At 38.4% G+C, this 21,445-nt stretch overlaps 2 protein-coding genes across 4 annotated transcripts in view; one reads left to right on the top strand and one right to left on the bottom strand.

Annotated features, from left to right (window-relative positions):
* Positions 1 to 7,930, top strand: part of bmp2k (BMP2 inducible kinase) — a 51,671-nt gene extending 43,741 nt beyond the window's left edge. For both annotated transcript variants that reach the window (XM_088008636.1, XM_088008635.1), the window contains exon 16: positions 6,053 to 7,930. In XM_088008636.1, the coding sequence (XP_087864762.1) occupies positions 6,053 to 7,371 (1,319 nt within the window). In that variant the 3' untranslated portion in view covers positions 7,372 to 7,930. The remainder of the gene's footprint in view (positions 1 to 6,052) is intronic.
* A 55-nt stretch (positions 7,931 to 7,985) lies between these two features.
* On the bottom strand, positions 7,986 to 20,309 carry paqr3a (progestin and adipoQ receptor family member IIIa). 2 transcript variants are annotated; one of them, XM_014972932.2, is made up of 8 exons: positions 20,025 to 20,309; positions 16,430 to 16,661; positions 16,171 to 16,333; positions 14,980 to 15,135; positions 11,757 to 11,954; positions 11,581 to 11,671; positions 10,714 to 10,886; positions 7,986 to 9,768 (listed from the first exon to the last, which is right to left on the bottom strand). In XM_014972932.2, the coding sequence occupies exons 2-7, from the start codon at positions 16,621 to 16,623 to the stop codon at positions 10,744 to 10,746; spliced, it is 945 nt and encodes a 314-aa protein (XP_014828418.1). In that variant the 5' UTR covers positions 16,624 to 16,661; positions 20,025 to 20,309; the 3' UTR covers positions 7,986 to 9,768; positions 10,714 to 10,743. The 2 variants fall into 2 exon arrangements, with proteins under 2 accessions (XP_014828418.1, XP_014828415.2); XM_014972929.2 differs by lacking the exon at positions 20,025 to 20,309 and adding an exon at positions 18,150 to 18,343.
* Between the last annotated feature and the right edge of the window lie 1,136 nt (positions 20,310 to 21,445).

The following is a 21,445-nucleotide window of genomic DNA, read 5'->3' as shown; positions in this document are numbered from 1 at the left end:
TTAACACTCTTGGATACAGCATTTAGTTTCTTTAAGACTTTTTTCTTTTGCAAAAGTCCTTTTTTTCTTGTACTTTTTGTTAAACTGTGGAATAAGTGGTTAGAATCTGTTTACACTTTTTGAATTGAATGTTTTTTGATCTTCTAATTCGAGATGCACCTGTAGGAACCCGGTTCTGTTCGCGGTACTGAGCCCGCCTCACAGAAAACGTTTTGTTTACATCGTCGCCCATCGACACTGCAGACATTAGAAACCTGGAGCCAGATGTTCTGATCTGCTCTGGTCCAGGCTGACGCGCTCGCTAAGTGTCAAGTAATCAACGGCAGCAATAAGCTTCTGTGCCTCCTTTTCCTTCCTGCTTCTCGATGTGAACTGGTTCTGTAGCTCGGTAGAAAAGCTGTGGAGTAAACGTAACTATAAGCTGTGTTTTTATATTTTCTAGAAAGAGTGAGAGTATTTTGTTTTCGGTTCAGTTGCAGCAGAACGAGGCAAGACAGCGATGCAATATAACCCTGTGAGCACTTGAATGTCAGCAGGAATGATTTTGTCGTTTCTTTGTGAGCTGAAGTTTCTGTTTCAGAAAAATAATAATAAAAAAAAAACTATGGCAGAGAATTAGGGCCAAGCAGAAATATATGGTGTTAATTTCTAACCAAAAAATCTCAAGAAAAAAATGTATAGAAAAAATTTAATTTCCAAAAAGAAATCCTTTTTTTATGTAAAGTATAAATTTGCAATATTACAATTAAAAAATGGTGAAATATTCTCTAAAATTTTAAACATTGCATAAAAAATTATGTATATGAAAATAGATTTTCTGAGATTATAAAGTCAGATATTTCTCAAAAAAAGGTAGGAAATTTTCTGAGACCGAAGCAAAACGTTGAGTTTTACGTCTGAACCTGTTGTAAAGTGTGAATGTCAGATCCGGTCCCTGACATCAGAACGGGTTCTCCCGGGTCCGGACTCGCCTGAACGCTTCGATCATGATCCAGAAATCACGGCTGAGACGGTGAAGAAGATTCAAGATGGCCGCTGCGAGTCTGGACCCCGGAGCCGATCTGAGCTTTTGGCTTTTTTTGTCACAAATTTCTGACTTTATAATGTCACAGATTGTTTATTATTCTAAGATTAGAGAACATGTTGATATGTTAGAAGTGGAAATGCAGCCCTGTGTTTCCACATCTACAATGGCCCTGATGCTCTGTGGTAAAGATCTGCATCAAAGAAACAAAATCAACCAAACAAAAAAAGACCAAACAGATTTTATTCCGGTTTCATTCCTTCAGGCTGGCATGAAAAAAATTTGCTCCAAATTTTTGATCAGCCTTGCAGCTTCCTGTCTCTGTGCCATCACACTTTTCAGGTTTTCCTCCTTCATGCTCTGTTTTTCTCTCCAAGCATTGCAAACGCCGCTTCCTGCTTCAGGCTGGCTTCTCTACGTTTGGGGTCAGAAACCTTCAGTTTGGGAGACTTTATTTGCTCGTTTTAGTCGAGGTTCATCTTCAAAGAACAGAGCTGAAGCCAGTCGGTTTATTTTTGCATTAATGATTCAACATGCAGGTTTCCTGCACATCATTAAAGCTTTTTCCAAATTTAGATTAGTTTGGAAAAACAAGCATAACGTTGGAGAAACGGGTTAATGCGAGGTTAAACTCCTACCTGCTAATTTCATTTTTTGAGTTTATTTTCAAGACATTCATCTTTAAGATGCCAGGTATGCACTGAAAACACTAAATATTACCAAGCATTTTTGGTCTAGTTTATAGTGCAAATGTCTTATTAAACTTCAAATAAGACAAAACTAACTTTCAAATAACTTTTCAGCAAGATATAAGAGCTGGATTTGAGTCAACAATTGATGAATGTTGATGAAGTTCTGGTTCCACATGCAGATTATTTCACTCAAGACATTTTTCCAGTGTTTTAAGTGAAATAATCTGCTGATGACATAACACTTTTTAAATATAAGTGTTAAACCAGCTCCTATTTATTGCTGAAAAGTTACTTAAGTTAGTTTTGTCTTATTTCTAGTGAACTAGAAACTGGACCAAAAATACTTGGCAATATTTAGTTTGAAAAGTTTTTCACATCTGGAGGTAAAGAGAAAAGCAAACGGTTATTCAAAGAAAACAAACTTTGTAGCTCAAACATCGATACTTTATTCAGGTGTGACTCTAGATTTAAATTTCTAATATTTCTCGACTTTTTCAGTTCGACATCATGATTTATGATGTCATAAAATGCATTTATATTTTTGTGTTGCATTTGAAATTTCATTATTCTGTTGACCAAAAGTGATCAGAAAACTCTCCAGCTCCCTGACAAAAAGCCTCAGCTCATCGTTTCTCTTGTAGATTCGGATAAAAACGACGATTTGATGAAACTTTCGACCCTTTCTTGGTTGTTTTCTGTTTGTGGCACTTTGCTGTCTGGCTGCGAACGCTTCCTTTCAGTTTCTGGGCTGCATGTCTGTGTGCCGCCGCCGCTCAGTGACTTCCTCCTCCATCTCCGTCGTCCATTTTTTTTAATTTTTTTTTTTTATCTGAAGGTAAGTTCACGTTCCCGCTCACATCCTGAACGGCTTCAGTTCACCTCAGTTTGTTTTTCGCTCTTTTCGTTCTTCATTCAGTGAGACAGCCATACTCAGAAACATCTTGTTCATGTGTTTTTGGTGGATGGAGCCAAAAATTTAAACATAAAAAAGGGACAAAGAGAGCCATGAGCTGCACTTTACAGCAGAACCAGATTATTGTCCCAGTTGGATATCTGAATATAATGTTACATGTTTACATTTCTGTATTTTTGTTGATCTCAGTATGTGTAATCGTTTTTTTTTTCCCCCACCCTGCAGAGGAGTTGAACGTTTTTGGTTTTTACCCGACGTGAGCGGTTCCCCGTCACTAACATGTCTTATTCCTTGTTTTCTGCCCTGTAACATTCTGTGAGTGTGAATGTATTTCTTTATAGAATGTTCCTGACAAATAAAAAAGAGCATTTCAAATCAAATTTCACTTTTGGTTGTTTCTTTAAGTCTCTCCACCAAGAACAAGATGTTCCTGATGTGGCTGTCTCAGTTTGAGCTCCGAGACCCAACACAAACTGGTTCTGGTTCTGGTTCTGGCCTGATGAATGGCAAATGTAGCTTATTTCCAAAGTTTGGAAAATTAAAATGATGGTTTCCTCATTACAACTTGACCTTTTTTATCCCAAGAGTTGAGTTCTTCGTAGGGCTGGTTGATAATTTGATCTTATCGAGTATTCACATTTTTTTTGGTTTTTGAAGATTTAATTTTTGAAAAATTAGGATTTTTTTTTCACCTGTACCGTTTGTGTTTCCATAGATCAGCACAGGCGGCCATCTTGTTTGACAAGCATATTTTACAGCTTCTGCTTATTTAAAAAGAAATTTGTTTCTTTGCATCTTTATTGCACTTCTAATGAAAATGGGAAGTTAAAAAGCTGATTTTTATAAAAAATAAAAAATCAGCAGAAGGTGGTGATTTAAAAAAAAAAATCTAATTGTCAACTAAATTGATCTTTACAGGCTTAATGGGAAAACGAAATAAAAATCGTAAAATCGTCATAAAATATCTAACAGACTAAAAATAGATGGAAATTTTTTGGCAAATTGAGTCAAAAGTATGAAATAAAATGTTTAGTCATTTTAGAATAAGCACAGGAAGTGTGTTTTTGAACAGCTTTTGGAGAAGGTAGGTCGGAAAAGTGGGTCCTCGAGATGAAATGACGTCAGATAATTTTGTTAAAACCACATTAGCAGACAAGTTTGGTGTTCCTGGAAGTTGGATATTTTCGATAAATTACAGGAAATGACTCATTAAAAGGCTGAAATTTTGTGTAAACCTAATATAATGTGTCTTTAAAATAAAACCCAAACTTTAAGAAATGCAACAGTTTTCATGAAAGACTCTTAACAGCGCTTAGGCTGGGATCTAATCCAACCTAAGGGTCAAGATTATAACCCGAGTTATTTGTAGTTTCTGAAATTTCTTTTAAAACTTAATCAGGAAAAAATATTTTATTTATAAACGATACAGAAAGGCTTTCAAATGATAAATCTTAGATTCCAGTCTGTTTCCATGCTTTTTTTTTTGACTGAATAAAAACCTCGCTAATCGGTAAATAACTGTTCATAAAAGGGAAATAATCAAAATAAAACCATTTACAGTTGTAAAAACCTCCGGTGGGTATTTAAGTTTGACGCAACAAGTTTTAACCAGGAATAATTTATTACAACGGGACATATTTTTATAGGTTACAGTGTCTGTTGCGCCAAAGAGAACAATCCCATTTCCACCATGTGTTGGTTTCTTGTGAAGAATCTACGTGGCTCGTAATCCCGCATCTTATTCCCAGTCCAGATGAAGACAATCTGACGTCCCTGAGCGATTAAAGACGTTTTCGGAGGTGAACCTGATTAAAGTTATAATCTGTGGCCGGTGCAGTGAGCTGAACAGATGCACGGCTCTAATATCCCGGACCCGGTGGATGGCGGCGCCGCCTCGCTTCCTGCTTTTGGCGGATCCGCGGCCTCGTTCTGCCAGTTTGGAAAAGGTTTGAGTTTGTTCGTGTTCGCAGCAGGGGGTTCCTCTGATTTAGAGCTTCGTCTAATCAGGAACAATAATTTGGCTTCTTCATTGTGGCACCATTTACTTTCAGCACAATTGGAGGCTCTCCACTCGCTAATTAGGCTAATTTTTTAGTTGCCATTATGCAAATGTTTTGGACATAAAATCACAGAGGTTCTTTTTTTTTTTTTGTTCCGTCGGATGCAGAATTTTCTTTTCTTTTTTTGCTTCAGGTTTTCTGACTTAAAGCTTCAATCTTTTCTGGGAGATTTGATCTGAGAAGTAATTTTGTGGATCTTGGAAGAGGCTCAGCATCTTATTCCTCCGGCTCCTTAAGCCCGTTCATCTCACTGCGCCGTCCGAAGTCACAGCAGCTTTTCCACCATATTGCTGCTCTGCTGCTTCAATAAGAGACAAACTGTCGGCATTTGTCGGATAATCATTTCAAAGTCATTTCAGTAACACTGCGTGTTAAGGAGGTCGAGTGGGTTTTGTAGGAAAATGAAAAGATTTCTGAGGTTGGAGTATTTCAAGAGTTAGTTTTGATGAAAATGACTTGAAAATGTAAGTATGTTTGAATGTAAAAATGAACATAGAGTTCCATATGCAAACTATTGGAAAGTTTAGTGGAAGGAAAAAGTGTGGTAGGAAAATGGTGCATGTAGATGCTTCACCTGCACAATGGAGAGAAAGAACCAGGACTCCAAAGTCCTGATCTCGGGTGAAAGTAAAGTTTGCATTTCATTTGAAAATCAATTCAATCGGTGATGATTTGGGTGCCAGATCATCTGCTGGTATTGGTCAACTGAGTTTTCTTAAGTTCTCGCTCTACGCAGCTAGTGCAGTTTGCTTTCACACTGCACTCTGTCAGACAATCCAAACCCTTTCATAAAACTGTTCCCCTCCTCACCTGTGGTGGCGCTGCATCAAGAACAATTTAAGAAAAAGACACAAAAACCTTTGAAGAAGATACTGAGTGAAAGAAAAACCACCCAAGCTGAAAATTTAACAAATGTTGCGATCTTGGTCTCCCATCAAATTTAATCTAAACACACTAAATATTTTTGCTAGATGGTTTGTTGCCTTCAGAAATCCCAGTTGACCACCCCAAGTGAACCGGACTTTCAAAGCAAACCAACTCTAGTCAATTAAAGTGAACTAAACTTGACTGGTGTCAATGAACCCTAAGAGTCCTTCATTTTTGTTTGTCCTGAAAGCTTTAATGAGATGCTGGTTTCATTTCCAGCAGGACTTGGTACTGACCCACTGCCAAAGGTACCAATACCTGTATCAATCCATCACCTTAAATGTCAAGAAAATGAGACGTTCTAGACAAGCTTAAGCAACTTCATAATTTTGATCACTAAAAAAAAGTACTTTCACATTTATTAAGATTTTTAAATCTCTGCAGGGTTTGAGATGAAGATGAAACATTTTTACGTAATTTTCTGATTTCTGCGCAGGAACTGGTGTGATGCAGAGTGAGCCGCCTGTTGACGAGCTTCCTGCCAACGTCCAGGCCCCTGTCGAGGATCCTCAGCCGGTCAAGGAGCCAAAATCGGGAAAGAAGAGCAGCTGCAAACTCGCCGATGAGTCCGACAGCGACTTCGAGTCCGACCCTCCTTCTCCAAAAAGCAGTGAAGATGAAGAGCAGGAGGAAGAGGAGGCTTTGAACAGCGAGCACGGTGACGACACCGAGCCGGAGAATCTGGGTCAGAGGCCTCTACTGATGGACTCCGAGGAAGAGGAAGATGAGGATAAACATAGCTCAGATTCGGACTGTGATGTCAGCAAGGTCAAAGGCCGCTCAAAGAAACCAGCCGCCGCTAAAGTAGCCAATCCCACCGCTTCCAGGAGTCCTGGAGGGCGGTCTAAGCATAGTCTCATCACCCCTACAGTGTCTTCTGGTGGAGCGGAAGGTGTGGACGTGTTCGGCGCCGTTCCGTTCGTTGGCGGAGCTTCGCCCGTCGGGCCCACAGAGGGCAACGATATCTTCACCAAAGCGCCTTTCCGGCAGGTCAGCCAGGAGGAGCCGGCTGCTGATGAGTTTGATGTTTTCACCAAAGCCCCGTTCAGCCGGAACGTGTCGAAGTCCGGAAGGAGCGGCAGCCAGACGCCGCCCCTTTCCCCGGAAGGCACCGACATCTTCGGCTTCTCTCCATTCCAGCCGGGCCATACCGAGCCTCCGCCTACCTCCCGGAGCGCCGAAGACATCTTCCAGTCGCCGTTCGAGGAGCCGTTGAGTCTCCAGCAGAGGCAGAAGCAGCGCAGCCTCCAGAAGTTGTCTTCCCGACAGAGAAAAACCAAGCAGGAGACGACGGCGGGGGGCAGCAACGGCAAGCGGCACCACGGTACCCCAACCGGAGGACGCAAAACCAACAAGCCGAGCTACCGCACTCCAGAGAAGGTCCGCAGGCACAAAAAGGTGGGCCGCCGAGATTCCCAGAGCAGCAACGAGTTCCTGAGCACCTCCGACTCCAAGGAGAACATCAGCGTGGACATCAGCATGGCCGAAGGGAAGGACACAATGGCGCCTCTTCCGGTGGACGACGTTCTTCTAGACCCGTTCGGGGCCAAACCCTTCCACCCTCAGTACCCGGGCCTTGGCGACGGTAAACCCGACATGAGCACCGCCAACGGGGGAAGGATCATAGATGATTTCGGGGCGGTTCCCTTCACGGAACTGGTGATCCACAGCGGGCCGCAGCAGCCGGTGGTGGCGCCTTCACAGCCGCTGGACCTGGACCCTTTTGGAGCGGCGCCGTTCCCCTCCAAGCAGTAACTCAACATGTCTTCCGCCAGTAGCCATTAACCCACAGCTGTTTATTTTATTTTATTTTTTTGTTTGGGATCATTTCTAATCAGCCTGAATCCTGTGGAGTGTTTCTCTCTGCGCCTGCCTTCTATGCTGCATCGCAACGCTTTTAGGAACTGAGAGTTTGTACTGTGATTTAAAGTCAATACTTGACTTTCTCGTCTGCCTTGTGATAAGTTTTAGCACCAGAAGCCTTACCTGAGCTGGGCCCGACCCGCGCACAGTACCTCGGTAAAAAACCCGCATCGTTTGACATAATTTGGGAGCAGCGTTTAACCACTTTGTCCTTTTTAGGTTTTTAATCTATGCATACTTTCCCTGCAGCCAGTGTGGGAGTGGGTGCATTTCACTAGAAGGGAACTTTTTTATTTTATTGTACTTTACTAAAGAAAAAAAAATTACCTTTTTTTTTCGTTTTTAGGCTCTTAACTGTTCTTTGTAGCAGAAAAACCTCTGCTCAATTATTGGTTATTTTCTTTTTTTATTTTTATTATGAACTCAAAATAAAAACACAAAGATGCAGCCAGTCACTTGTGGAGGATTTGGTACCCGTGGAGCATTTCTGACAAAATCTGACAAGGTTGTTGGATTTTATTGAACAGTTTATTAGACAAACGTGAAGCGTATTTTATTAAACAGCCTTAAAAACAAACGTAGCTACACAGCTTCTCTTTTAATAACCAAAGTGGGAAAAAAGAAGTCTTATTTACAAGTCGCAGCTATAAAAGACAAATGTACAAACAGTACAGTTTAAGTCCATTAATAATTTAAAAACAGTATCAAATGTCATTCCAAAATGAGTCCACTGCCATTTAACTTAATCGCTATTAAATCACTAAGACTTTTAAAATTGTAAGGGAAAATATTTACTAAAAAAGCTGCATGAATGAGGAGTGTAGTGACTTATTCTCCTTTTTAGCGCTTCAAGTAATTAACCTCTTCCTCCAAATTTGAGTGAGATTCCCATTTATTTAAAGCTCAGGGTAAATTGTACAAAATGCAGTGCAGATAAATGTCTGAAGACGTAAATATAGACACCAAACATCTTGTCCCGCCTCCATCACCAAAGGTTTTCATTATAATCTCTAAACCGATAATGTTTCTGTTTTGGGTGAAACTATAATGGTGCAAACGTAAATACTGCAAACTTGTGCTACAAAACTGAAGTCCCCCGGACCACTAGGGGGAGACGAACAAATGGTCTTGGACCAAATGCAGAGTAAAGTCGGGATGTGCAGAAAAGAAAAGGTGTGCTACACTTTTTGAAAAATGCAGTCTTTTGCAATATTATTGAACATCAGGGTTTATGTAAAAATCACCTACTCCATACTCCACCTAGTGGTCTGGAGCACTTTTGTTTTTATGGAGAAAGTTTACAGCTTTTTTTTAATGAGTTTTCCCATTTTGTTTCCATTTCCTGTAGTTGGAACAGTTTTCATTTGCATTTATTTAGTGGATTTAAAGGTTTTTGCTTCTATTGTATGTGTAACAGCCAATGTCTCGTGCGTTTGCACTCTTCTGCCATTGTAGAAAACCCTAAAAACAGCCGTTTGTAAGCCTCTGAAGATCTGATGGTTTATTTTAAGGCTAAGAACTGATTTATAATTAGACTAATATAGTGTTTTTATATTTTTGCTGAGGTCAAATTTGAAGTCTAAATATAATCAAATGTTTTTAATAGATAAAACATTCATGTAATGTACATAAAAGCTGGTTTAACATGTAGGTGCTGGATTTTGGAATGAAGTCATTTAAAATACTAAAACAGTAAAACATTGCACATCACCCTAAGGGAGCTAGAACATCATATTTTACAGTATTACATCTGAAAACACTGATTTTTTTTTTCTCTCTTGTCCGCTCCTAAAACATCCTCACATATGAACCAAATACAGAATTGTAGCAATGAATATAAAAGGACAGAGAATGTAGTTTTAATACTGCCACTTAAATCACTGTTGTGTCTCACTAGTGACCTCTAGAGGCGGAGCTGCTCGTTACGCCCTGCTAATATGAGTTTAAGAACATTGACTGATTCCCAAATAAAACATAAAAATCTGATTAACAACAGTTCTGAAAGAAGCTGCTGAACAACAAGTCTTTGGGGTTTTAATTGCTTTAACATGCTCACTTTTTGCTTCTTGATATTGTTAAAAACATATCAAAAAATCTGCAGTTTTAAGTTTCCCCATCCAGAAACATTTGATGCTACATCATTTACAGGCACTTGGAGAACCAGGAGCTTCCTGTTAATTTGTTCCTGTTGGTGATGATGCGTTCATGTCACCTCGCTTCCTGTGCTGCAGCGCCGCTGATCATCCTGCTCCAAATCACAGGTAAAAGCCATCGGGTCAAAGGTCATTCCTAGAGGTCGAAAAAAACGAGGGAAGTTAAATCAGATCTTGGAAGCTGCAACATTTATTTTTGTGTCTCCTGAACAGATTTAAGGATTAAAATATAAAATATATATATGAAGATCTGCTAAGAACTGATAAAAAATTAATTTCAAGCCAGAAGATTTAGCTAGAACTCTGAAATAATGGTGTTTATTTTATTTAAAGAACAAACTAAAATCAAAATAATCTTAAAATCGGCTTAGAGGGATATTTTAGATTATCTTAAATCAAAACTAATCTGACTTGTAACTTTATTAGAGGGATGACATTGTTTCTATAATTTAGATTAATCTAAATATTTAAAGCACAAAAGCAAGAAACAAACAGGCTGTAAGAAATTTGGAGGTTTCTAGAGAAAAGGATCTGACGACCAACTTGTTTCAGGAAATTGTGATGAATAAAAAAATAAAGAATAAATTATGGATAAATATATTTATATAATATACTTTCCTCTTTCAAGTGTTTGGCTCTATTAAAACATTTCCTACGCCAACATCCACATCTCTCCTTTGCTGGACAATTTTTAATAAAGTATAAATAAAACTGTTCAAAGTCGATTTGAGTCAGATTTCTTCTGCAGGCGTCAGGATTTAAATATGGAGAATAAAAAACATGTTGGAAAGTCAGGAGAAAAAATACTTTTTTAAGCATAAAGTCTAGTCTAAAAATTAGATGTATTACAAAAATATAATAAAATAAATAAAGCTAAAAAACAAATATACAGGAAAAATTTATGAAGGTATAACTGGATGGATAATTATTTTATAAAATGGAGAAAGTTTGACTAAATTCAAACTTATTTTCTCCTTTAACATCAGAACTTTTTTCTCACATTAGAACTTTAATTCTGACCAAATTTTGCTCCATTTAAACTTTTAGAAAACATTCCTTCCAGGACTTCATGTCGTCTTACGTTCAGGAACTCGGCGTGTCGCGCTGTGAACTAAGTGTGCTGAGGAGCGGCGGGACACGGCTGAGTGTGTCTGTACGCCATGATGAAACCCGACGACTGGTGCCACCAGTAGAACATCAGAACCAGCAGCAGGTGCCACACCTGGTGGCTGGAGCCCAGGTAGTTCAGCTGACCTGAGGGGGAATAAAACAAAGTGATTTAAGTGCATATTAATACAGGATCCGCTTTTTTCTTTCGTTTCCTCGCAATACAAATTTAAAATTGCACACATCAACACGTTTAATAGACAAAAAGCTTCTACATTATTAAGTCTTTGGTGCAGAAACTGGTTTAAAATCGACTTGTGATCTGTTAGAGATGGGACTGCACAGGAAAATGGCTCTTCATTCAGACAACGAACATAAAAAAATCAAAACTCAGATGGCTAATATCTCATTAAACATTAAAGTAACTCAAAAAAGTCCAAATAGTTTGGATGCATTTATTTCTTTCCTTCTTTTGGAAAGTTTCTGTTTATGCTTAAGGAATGGAAGAAAAGATGAAAAGTCCATGTTTAATCTGTTTTGTTTTTTCATTTTAAATACAAGTTTGTGGTTCATTTGTATCCTAAAGAAAATGATCTAAAAACCCTCCAGATATCTCTTTAGTGTGACTAACATACATGGAACAAAAGGTACAAAAACATTATACTGTAACTAGTCAGTGAAAGCAGCATCTTGAATACTTAAAGTATAGTGTGACATAATTAGGGTTGCACCGATTGCAGATTTCTGGCCAATCACTGATCTGTAAAAAGCCCGACCAGCTGATTCCGGTTTTTCTGCCTGAAATGTTGCTAAATTGCACCGATGAATCGGTGCGACTCACCTGGGAAATATCGCTCTGGAACCTTAGAAACATAGAAAATAAGCGCCAACGCCGCGATGAAGTACATCCCAAGGATCCGTGGAACAAAAGCCTGAAGAGGAGAAACAAAAACAAAAGTCAACAATGACCACGTCTGAGCAGAAAGAGTCGGTGAAAACCAGAAGAGTTTGTTGGACCTGGACGAGCTGAGAGGAGAATCCCCCGGTGATCCAGATCCAGTGGAGCGTCGGGATGAGGCCGTATCCGGCCACGGAGCAGAAGATGAGCGAGCGCAGCTGCTTCCACTGCTTACTGAGGTAGAGAGGATGGATCTGGGCGAAGAAGACGGCCAGGATCATGGCCAGAACCGTCACCAGGTAAACCTGCCGCCAGTACTGGAACCAACACCACAGAGACCCGTCAGACCCAAAAAAATAAAAACCAGACAACAACTACTGAGAGGAATTCATTTCCTTTGAATGTTTCCAACTGTAAACCTGAATGTTGGTGTTTATCCAAGGAGGTGATTCGGATTTTTGATTCAGGGGTTTTGGAGCAGACAAGCATCCACCAGTGGCAGGAAAGTACGGGATGCAGTTACAGTCAAAAATGAACATAAATAATTTGGGTTATTTAGACTGTCAGAATGAAAAAATGGGGGGTAAATTTTCTCTCTTTAAATATTTTGTATTTTAAGCTAAATATTTAGCTTCACACTAAATATTTAGCTAAATAACTAGCGTAGCAGTAAACTAAATACTTCATTACCCAGCTAAATATTTAGCTCCAAGCTAATTAATTCATTAATAAGCTAAATGTTTAGCTTCAGACTAGATATTTAGCTCTGCGTTAAATAATTAGTCAGCAAGCTAATTATTTAGTTGGCAAACATAATAGTTATTACTATTATATAACAAACTATTCCACTTGAGGAGAATTGAGTAAAACATATTTGCAGACAAGAGTGTTTTCATCTTAAATGCAAAATGTATATATATTTATGCACAGTTTTGGATTAATTAATTACAGCCTGTAATTAATCTGTAATTAATGCTGTTCTTTCAGCAAATGCCCTTTATAGGCTGGATACTCCAGTTAATGATTAATCGATTACTCAATTAGTTGACAATTATTTCAATACCTGATTAATCACGATAAATCGTTTGTAACAAAACCAAATATGAGAATGTTTTAGAAACTGCTGAAGACTCCGTGATCATCCCAGAGGATTCCTCTATTCTCAGCAGAATAAAATGTTTTATACATTTATTAATGACTCAGATCTTTATGAGTAAAACAAGCAGATAAAGAGAATCGGAGAATGAAAACTAAGCGTCGTTTGTCTTTCATCTTGGCTCAGTTTCTTCCTTGCATGTGTTAAGAAATCTCTCCCACTGTTTGAGCCGTTATCACAGATCTGCGGCGAACCTGTCCCCGGATCTGCGCTTGGTATTTAAACTTCTATAAGTAGCTGCTGAAAAGTCTGGACAGCCTCGTCTCCGTCCCTTCTGTCCGCCTGTGTGGATGCAGGCCTCCGTCCAGTCACACGTCCTCGTGCGACGAGTCCTGCTGAATTTCACAGTGAATAAATTTGCACCCGGAACAAGGCCCCCGGCTCGGCCGCAGCCAAATTCTTCTTTTCTTTTTTTTTTCTCCTCCTCCTCATCATCACAGATCTCCAAATCTGTGTCCCTCAAAAGACTCGGACGAGACAAGAGTTTGACTGGCTAAATATAAAAATCTGTTTTTCTTCAGGGACTTGGCTTGCCACTGGAGTGGAGCCACCCAGAAGCGAAGCCTCCATCTTGGCGTGAACGGAGGAGGAGGCGGCGGCGGGACGAGGGGCTCCTTTTTTGCCGCCGAGGCTCCTGGACTTGCAAGCGTCATATGGTGAGGAACAGGAGTGACGGACCGCTCCGTGAACGCCGCCATCTGGTTTGGTCTGGAGCAGATTTCAGCCCAGTTCTGGGGGCAAAATAACCCGGCGCTTCCAATATGCGGGGGAAAGCGAGCGTCCCGGAGCGGAGCCAAACGTTTCAGGGATAAAAAAAACATAAAAAATAAAATAAAACGGCGGCGGTGGTGATGATGATGGTGGGCGGCTGGAATGAGGAGCTTGTGTCATCAGAGGCTGTTTTCCAACCGGATGAGAGCGGCGAAGGTGTTGTGTTGCTTATTCACCGGGAACAATGAGTCAAAGAGCGGAGCCAGGCTGAGGCGCTCGCTTTATTCAATTACTGCTCCTCAGGCCGCCGCTGTGATGCAACAATCCACAGTAAAGAATTAATCAAATGCTCCTTTTATCGTCTGATTGTTTCAGTTTATAAAACAGGTCAGGAGAAGGTAGTTTCACCAAACAGCTGCTTTAAATCCATTTAATGCAGAAATAAAATTAGATTTTCTTCTACATCAGATTTAATTTTAATAATTTCTTTTCTATTAAAAAAGTACAAATGACAAAAAATAATTTCACAACGTGGCTTTTATTTCAATCCTTCCATCTGTGGGTATTAGGGCCAGGCTATGAGAATTTTAGTTTGATTAGAGGAATAAAGTTGTAATTTTAGCAGAAAAGTGTATTCTTGTGACTGTGATTCTTGTGATGCGATTCGCTTCACTGATGCAGATTTCCTTCTTACTTCCAAATTATAATTTTCAGCCATTATTTATGTTCAGATTTGCTGCATCTGCCTCTTTTGGCGCAGAATTAAGATGCATGTCTCACATCAGCAACGGAAAAGTTGAATTAAAAGCAACAGTTCAAACTGTAAACGCTTTAATAATTGGATATATGTCCGACATGTGTGGCATAAATCTGATTTTATTTATTTTATTTCCTTTATTTAACCAGGTAAACCCAGTTGAGATCCAGATCTCATTTTCAAGAGGGACCTGGGTAAAGGTCCCTCTTGAAAATGAATTCTGATTATTTTGGGGTGAAAAGAACAGAATTGAACCGATCTTAAAATTACTGAATACATTCCTTAATCATTTTGAAGCCTTTACTTCTATTAATCAGAGAAATATTACAAAAACATCATCTGGTCTTGTGTTTTCTATAAACACTGAAGCTGCACCGATCCGAATTTCCCCCTACTTTGGATCCCAATATCTGAGGTTTAGCATCGGCCGACACCGATCTGATCCAGAAAACGGCGCTGAATTGATTTAAAACGTTTTTGTTTTTAAGCACAAATATAAAGGCCCTGAATTACAAATTTATTTGATAACTCTGCACCAGCACAGCTCACTTAAATAAATAGCTTCACTAGCTTTGTCAAACATGTAAAAACAACTTTTATTCAAGTACGCTTCGTATGTAAACAAATGTGGAAAATGCCAATGAACAGCTAAATGACACAAAATTCAACTGTCATACCACAGACCCAAACACCACAAATCAATCAGGAATGAACTTACGTTGTTACAGTAGAAAGTGTAAAACACTCCTGGAACGTAGCATCCCAGAATGCCGATGGAAACGCCGGCGTAGTCCAGCGCCATCCAGCGGCGGCTGGTCTTCTCCGAGCGGTGGCAGCAGAACAGGTGGTAACCCACGGAGCAGAGCATGCACAGCTGAGGGTTGAATGCAGCGACACGCTCCATCAGGAATTAAAGACACATTTCATTATCCAGACCAGATTCAGGCAGATTTCAGGACTGGGATTCAGTTTAATTTGCTAAGAACATCCAGCAGAACTTTGCACTGATGCCGGTCCGTAATCGCTCAGATTAAGGCGACAGCAGTTGCAGTGAATGATATTTGGCTCATCCTGAATCATCATATTGTGAAAACTGAGCAGGAAAATATCAAGAGGAGGTTTAATATTTTCTACCTGTTTTTGAAAATGCAACCAGAAACGATTCAGCAGGCATGAAGAGGAAAATCAAAGCTGCTTCTGTCAGTTCTGTGCATGTTAAACTCAGAATATGCGACAGATTTCAATCATTTCAGATGATCAGTTGATTGGAGAATCACTACTAATAATCCTGATCAAAATCATCCATTTGTTTTCCTTTGATTTGGCTCCACTGGTTCATCAACAAATCAAAAATGGCTGACATTTTCATTTTTATGATTTACTCTTTTTTTCACTTTTTTAGGCTTAGTAATGTATTTAGATTCCTTCTACTGATGTAGATCGACCGGTTAATTGACAGTTTTGACATCACACAACTGAATCATTAGCTGTGCTACCATTACAAATGTGCGCAAAACTTTATGGAAATACAAACTCACACTTGTTTTTTTATTAAATAAGGAACAAACATGAATAAGTTTGTTCAAGTCATTAAAAGCCATCACCCTCCTACCACTTCCTATCGTCTTCTTTGTCATTTCTGCCAGTAGTAACATTTGTTTGTTGATCATGTGACTCGTGAAAAAAGTGTTTCAGTTTTGCGAAATATACAATTTATTTTAAACATCACCTCATGCAAGCACAAAAACTTTCTAAATTCATATGTTTCAATTAAGCCAAGTTATTTTTAAAATTCAAATTTGTGCAATTTTAGAGTGAATGGAAACATAGCCATTGGTGAAGGAGGCAAAATATTTCACTTTAACAATCCAGAAGTTCTTTTAACAGAAGGATCTGATTGGCATCCCACCTGGAAGCAGAACAGCCCGATGGAGTAGATGACGTAATCCTCCCTGGAGGCATGGATGGAGGGCAGCACCGACGCCATGTTGTACACGCCGACGCAGAAGAAGAGCAGGAAGCCCAACAGATGGCTCCAGATATTCACCGTCTCATTGGATAGGATGAAGAGGCTGCACACAAACCATTGCTCCGTTGTTGTTTTCCAAGTTTAAAGCACCATTAAGTATTTTATCCTGGTTTACGCCAAACTTTGAGCAACGCCTCACCTCTTGATGCACAGCCTGGATGGCAGGTAGGCTCTGTATCCGTCTGTGATGTATGGATTTTCTCTCAGGAAAACCGGGATCTGTTCGTACGTGTACAGCCTGATGCCTCTGGGCACCAGCACAGGCCAGTACTGGTAACCTCCCAGCTCGATGTAATGTGCAGTTTGGGCATTTTTCTGGGGCTTCTGGGACATTGCAGAGCCAGGCGAGTCAGTTTTAAACTGGCTTGAAGCTGAAAGTTAAAAAAAAGAAAAAAAGAAAGCCAAAAATATTGACATTAAAGTTAAAACAAATGTCAATTTTAAGCAAAATGACTCATTGAACTGCCAAGATAGGACAATATGCTGATGATGCCATTATTTACATGATCTGTTCGTCCAGCTGAGCACTCATTGAGACCACAACGGTCCATATAGTATCTTTCATAAAGGAATTATTGATTTCCATCAGATTGGCACAATATTATCATACCAGACTTTTTGGAATGCAACATTATTATTCATTCATTATATTAGAAGTCAGGATGCTTGCCCGATAGTGAAAAAACAACCTTTAAAAAATCTCAGCTGCGTGGATCTATTTTTACACTTATCCGATATCTGAGGTTCAGTATCGATCAATAACAATATAGAAAAACAGCTCTGAACTGACTTATTTGACACTCTGCACCAGTAAAGTACACTTAAATAAACAAATAGCTTCACAAAATTGGTCAAACATGTAAATATAAAATGCAACAAACCTTTTAAATTGTTTAGAAGGTGTGATTAAGAGTTCTAGATATAATGTAAAATCGATAATAAAACAATGATCTGAGTGGTCAAATAATTACTAGCTGAACTAATAAGTTGTTTTTCAGCGCAGTGTCTGCATAGTTTCGAATGAAATTAAGTAATATCTAGTCATTTAGGCTTCAAATGCATGACAGTTTCAAATGTGGAAAATATAGATGCTTTACATGCTTCAAGGAAACGTACTTTAATTTTGCAGCACTATTGTGACACAACATTTCTGATTTTTTAGACATTCCTATCAAAGATCGCCATTGGTCCCACAGACACATTTTAAGACCAGAGAGGATAAATCCTTAAGAGCTGCTTTGCCTCATTCTTTGTGCTGTGTTGACTCCATTGATTCTTCTAAAGAAGCAGCTGAAGACTCGTTTATTCTGACTTAACTAGTTTTATGCTGTATATTACATGTACTGTGTTTTTATTTTAGGTTTCATCTTACAAAAATAAGTTTACGTAGTAATTGCACATATTTAGTCAAAAGACACGTTGGATGTGTACTAGCTAAAATCTACTGGAAAATATTTTGGATTTAGCTGATACAAGGTGTGTGTTTTTAAAGACCCAACTATAATTGTATGATTTAGCTTTAATCACATTTTCTTTACCCATACTTTTATGGGCAAAGAAAGTATGTTATATATCCTACTGCTCGTCTGAATACGAGGGATTACGTAAAAGCCAACCTCTGTGCTTCTTAACGATTACAAAGTTTCAGCACAATTTTATAAGCCGAATGTTTAAGGATCAAATAAGCTAAGAGTAAATTCAATTTGAGTCTTACAATGTAAAATGTAGCTATTTTAACCAAATTAATCTAAAATAGGTGGGATTTTCCAAGAGGTTCGTTGTCTAGCGGCTAACAAGAGCTAACTAGGCTAGTTAGCATTTTGCTTTGTTTATAGTTCATAACTAAAAAATAAACTTACCTTTTAACTTGGTGTATTTGTAGTTTGAGCCATTTTGCGGCTTAAAATACGAACTACGCATTTGCACAGATTTATGAGCATTAAATTAAACATATAAAAAAAGAGTATATAAAATTATTCACATCTTCACTTAACTAAGACGCCATCAGAATTAAAGGACCCGCTCAGCTTGTCCAAATACTGCCTGAATTAAAAACATGATCGAAACATCGACCATGCCTGATCTCATTTGCAACTGAAGGAAAAAAAAAGGTTTTGCCTGAAGACAAAACCTTACAATTTCCAAGAAGAATAAGAGCCCGGATATTTTAGATAAAATGAAATTCTAAAGAACAATGATACACACTGTTAATCTTTTTCTTTTTTTAATAAAACCTACACTAGATTCAATAAAAGTAAGATTTTATTCATAAAGTTCCTCATATACTACTAAATACAACTCGCAGTCTATGCAAATGTGACTTTTATGTACTTAAAAAATGACTTAAGAAAAATTTAGACACATACAGTACCTTACAAAAGCATTACTGACGGGCAACCCTTTGTCACATTTTGTCACGTTTACAAACTTACATTTTATGAAATTTTGTGACACCCCAATAGGGTTAAAAATAAAATTTTTGTGGTTGTTTTACAAAACAAAGTGTTATTTGCACACATAAAATGCATATTTACGTTCAACCATGAATTAGTATTTTGTACAACATTTTGGACTTCATTTCCACATTGTTGTCCTGCTGACAGATAAACATTAAAGTGTTTTTTATAGCTTCCACTAAATATTTTTTAACATTTAAAACTGCTTCTTTGCCAAGTTATCAACACTTAGCAAAGAAGCTAAGCTAATTGAGTTTATAAACACTTATGTCCAATTGGATCACATCATTCAACTCTTGGAAACCCCATACATTAAATGGGATGCATTATGCAAAATTCATATTTTGCACGTTTTTGTACTTTCATTTGGGTCTCAATTACTATGCCAAGCACTTAAAAAAAAAAGAAAAAAAAGAAGCAATAAGCAAACAACCAGCTGTGTTTCTGTCAATATTCTAAGTAAATATTTTATGGTGTCCTTTAGCTGTTTCAAAAACAGCAGGCACTGCCCTAGCCTTTTATTGAGCAATCCAAGCTGAGCTCTAGCATGTTTGGTCAGCTGTTTTTACCACTCAATGTGTTGTACAATGGCATATTAGGGACATTGTTGATATTAAAAAAGGCACATTTCTGGCAAAGAAAACCTCAGAAATGTTGAGATAAATATCAGATATTTCCTTAAAAAAAAAAAAAAAAAAATTAAAAATAAAAGCATTTCTGAGCTTGAAAAGTCAAAATTTGGTAGAAAAAAATGCAGAAATTTTGAGATTAATTTCAGGAATTTTCTAAAAAAAATTAAATGTGGAAATTTCTGAGTTTAAAAGCTCAACGATTTACTAAAAAAAAAAAAAAACACCGAAATTTGAAATATATCTAAAAAATGTTCTAAAAAATAAAACATGGAAATTTTTAACTTTAAAAAGTAAAAACTTTACTTTGAAAAAAAAAATCTGTTTAAATCAATCTCAGACATTTTCTATAATAATTTAAAAAGTCTAAAACTTTCAACATTTAGAGCACAGAAATCTACAAATTTTTTCTTGAAAATTTCTGAGTTTTTGGCAGAAATATATCCCTCTTTCTTTCTCCTCTCTGCAATGACCATAATATGCGATCGTACGTTGCACATTGTCTCTGTGTAAATGAATAAACGGCATAAAAGTGGTCCAATAAGGAGGAAAAACTCTGAAAATACGCCTCTAATCAAGTGGAAAACACCCAAAAGCAAAATAATGTTTTACAACATATTCTGGCAGCTTGGAAGTCAGATATACAGACATAAGAGGTAGCTGAAGTGACTGCGGCTGCTCTCGGGCTCCAGTTTCTCGTCTTACACCTCCCCATCGCAGACTGTCACCAGGAATCCTCATCAGAGCCAGAGTCCTCCGCAGACCTCTCAGGTGTGAGGGATGTTGGTGATTCCCTCCCGAGGGAAGTCACACTCGCTGCTCCCTCGGCTGTTTACACCCCCACTTTAATTGCCTCGTTCTCAAGTGGAAGTGTGTTCTTCATTATCACTTCTAATACACCTCTCAGCACATCCACTCTGGCAAAGTGTCAGCTGCCACGCCAAGTTAAGACTGGAACTCGCGCACGCAGGGGCAACCAATAGAAATCCTCTGCGAACTAAATTGATTTTACAGGACCGCAGCCTGCAGTAATTTGTTACAAATGCGGAGAAGGAAAACTCGATCATTTTAGATACTAAAAGCCAGGGTCATTAAAGTGAACTAAAACTAACAAAATAAAAGTTTAAATTGAGAAAGCATTTTTGTTAGTTGAAATTAATAAAAACCGTAATTAGGAAAACGATAACTAGCTGGAACTATATTGTGCGTTTATAAAACTAATTCTAACATGTTAAAATTATAGATATAATTCCCCTTGATCTTTTTTATTAGCCTTTCGACCTGACGTGCAGTTTACGTCAGCTGTTGGCAAATTACGGCACTCCTAATCCTCCTTGGCGGCATTAGCCTGTCCGCAAAATGGCGACATAAAAAGTTGAGAAAAAACTCAGGAATCAGTACATATTTTTAGAAAATTGTATTTTCATGACCCAACCAATGTATACACAAATACAATATTTTGACCTCTTTTTAACTCTGATCCTAAAAATTAGCCAAAGTATGATAAAAGTAACTAATAAAAACTAAACATAGTTAAACATATTTAACTATTAATTAAATAAAAACTAGCAAACACAACCCAAAAACTGATTAAAACTTAAAAAGTCACAATGAATTACAGCTAAACTATATTGACCCTAACCCTGCGTCATAGGGGGTTAGGGTCAATATAGCTCTGGGTTTAAGCTCTGAGTTTAAGAAAATAGTTTGACATCTGGGACGTCGTTGTGATCCGTATTTCTCAGTATTTATCTTTTCTTCTTGTCTGATCTCCACTCCGGTAACAAATCTAATTGCTGCTCCTTACAAGCAGACATAGTCGCTGTGAACTCAATTATTGCTCTGCAAACTGCTCACTTTCTGCACGTTTTCATCCCCAACGCTAAAAACAAATGTGTTTTAATTGCAGCTGGCTGTCTGTCCAATCCAAACAGGGCGCTGTTAACCGGTTTAAATGGAGGCAGACAAGCCTCCAGGCTACCAACGTCCTTTGGGACTGTCAGGGTCATCAGCTGAACACGATGCCACACTGGTGCGCTCCTCTTTCACAGTTAAAGACTCACGCTGCGA

The sequence above is a fragment of the Poecilia mexicana genome, unplaced genomic scaffold (genome assembly GCF_051168715.1).
Source record: "Poecilia mexicana isolate PSO_F unplaced genomic scaffold, ASM5116871v1 scaffold_9, whole genome shotgun sequence".
Classification (NCBI taxonomy): domain Eukaryota; kingdom Metazoa; phylum Chordata; class Actinopteri; order Cyprinodontiformes; family Poeciliidae; genus Poecilia; species Poecilia mexicana.
Note: the sequence above shows the minus strand (reverse complement) of the source record. Positions and strands in the feature narration are given on the sequence as shown.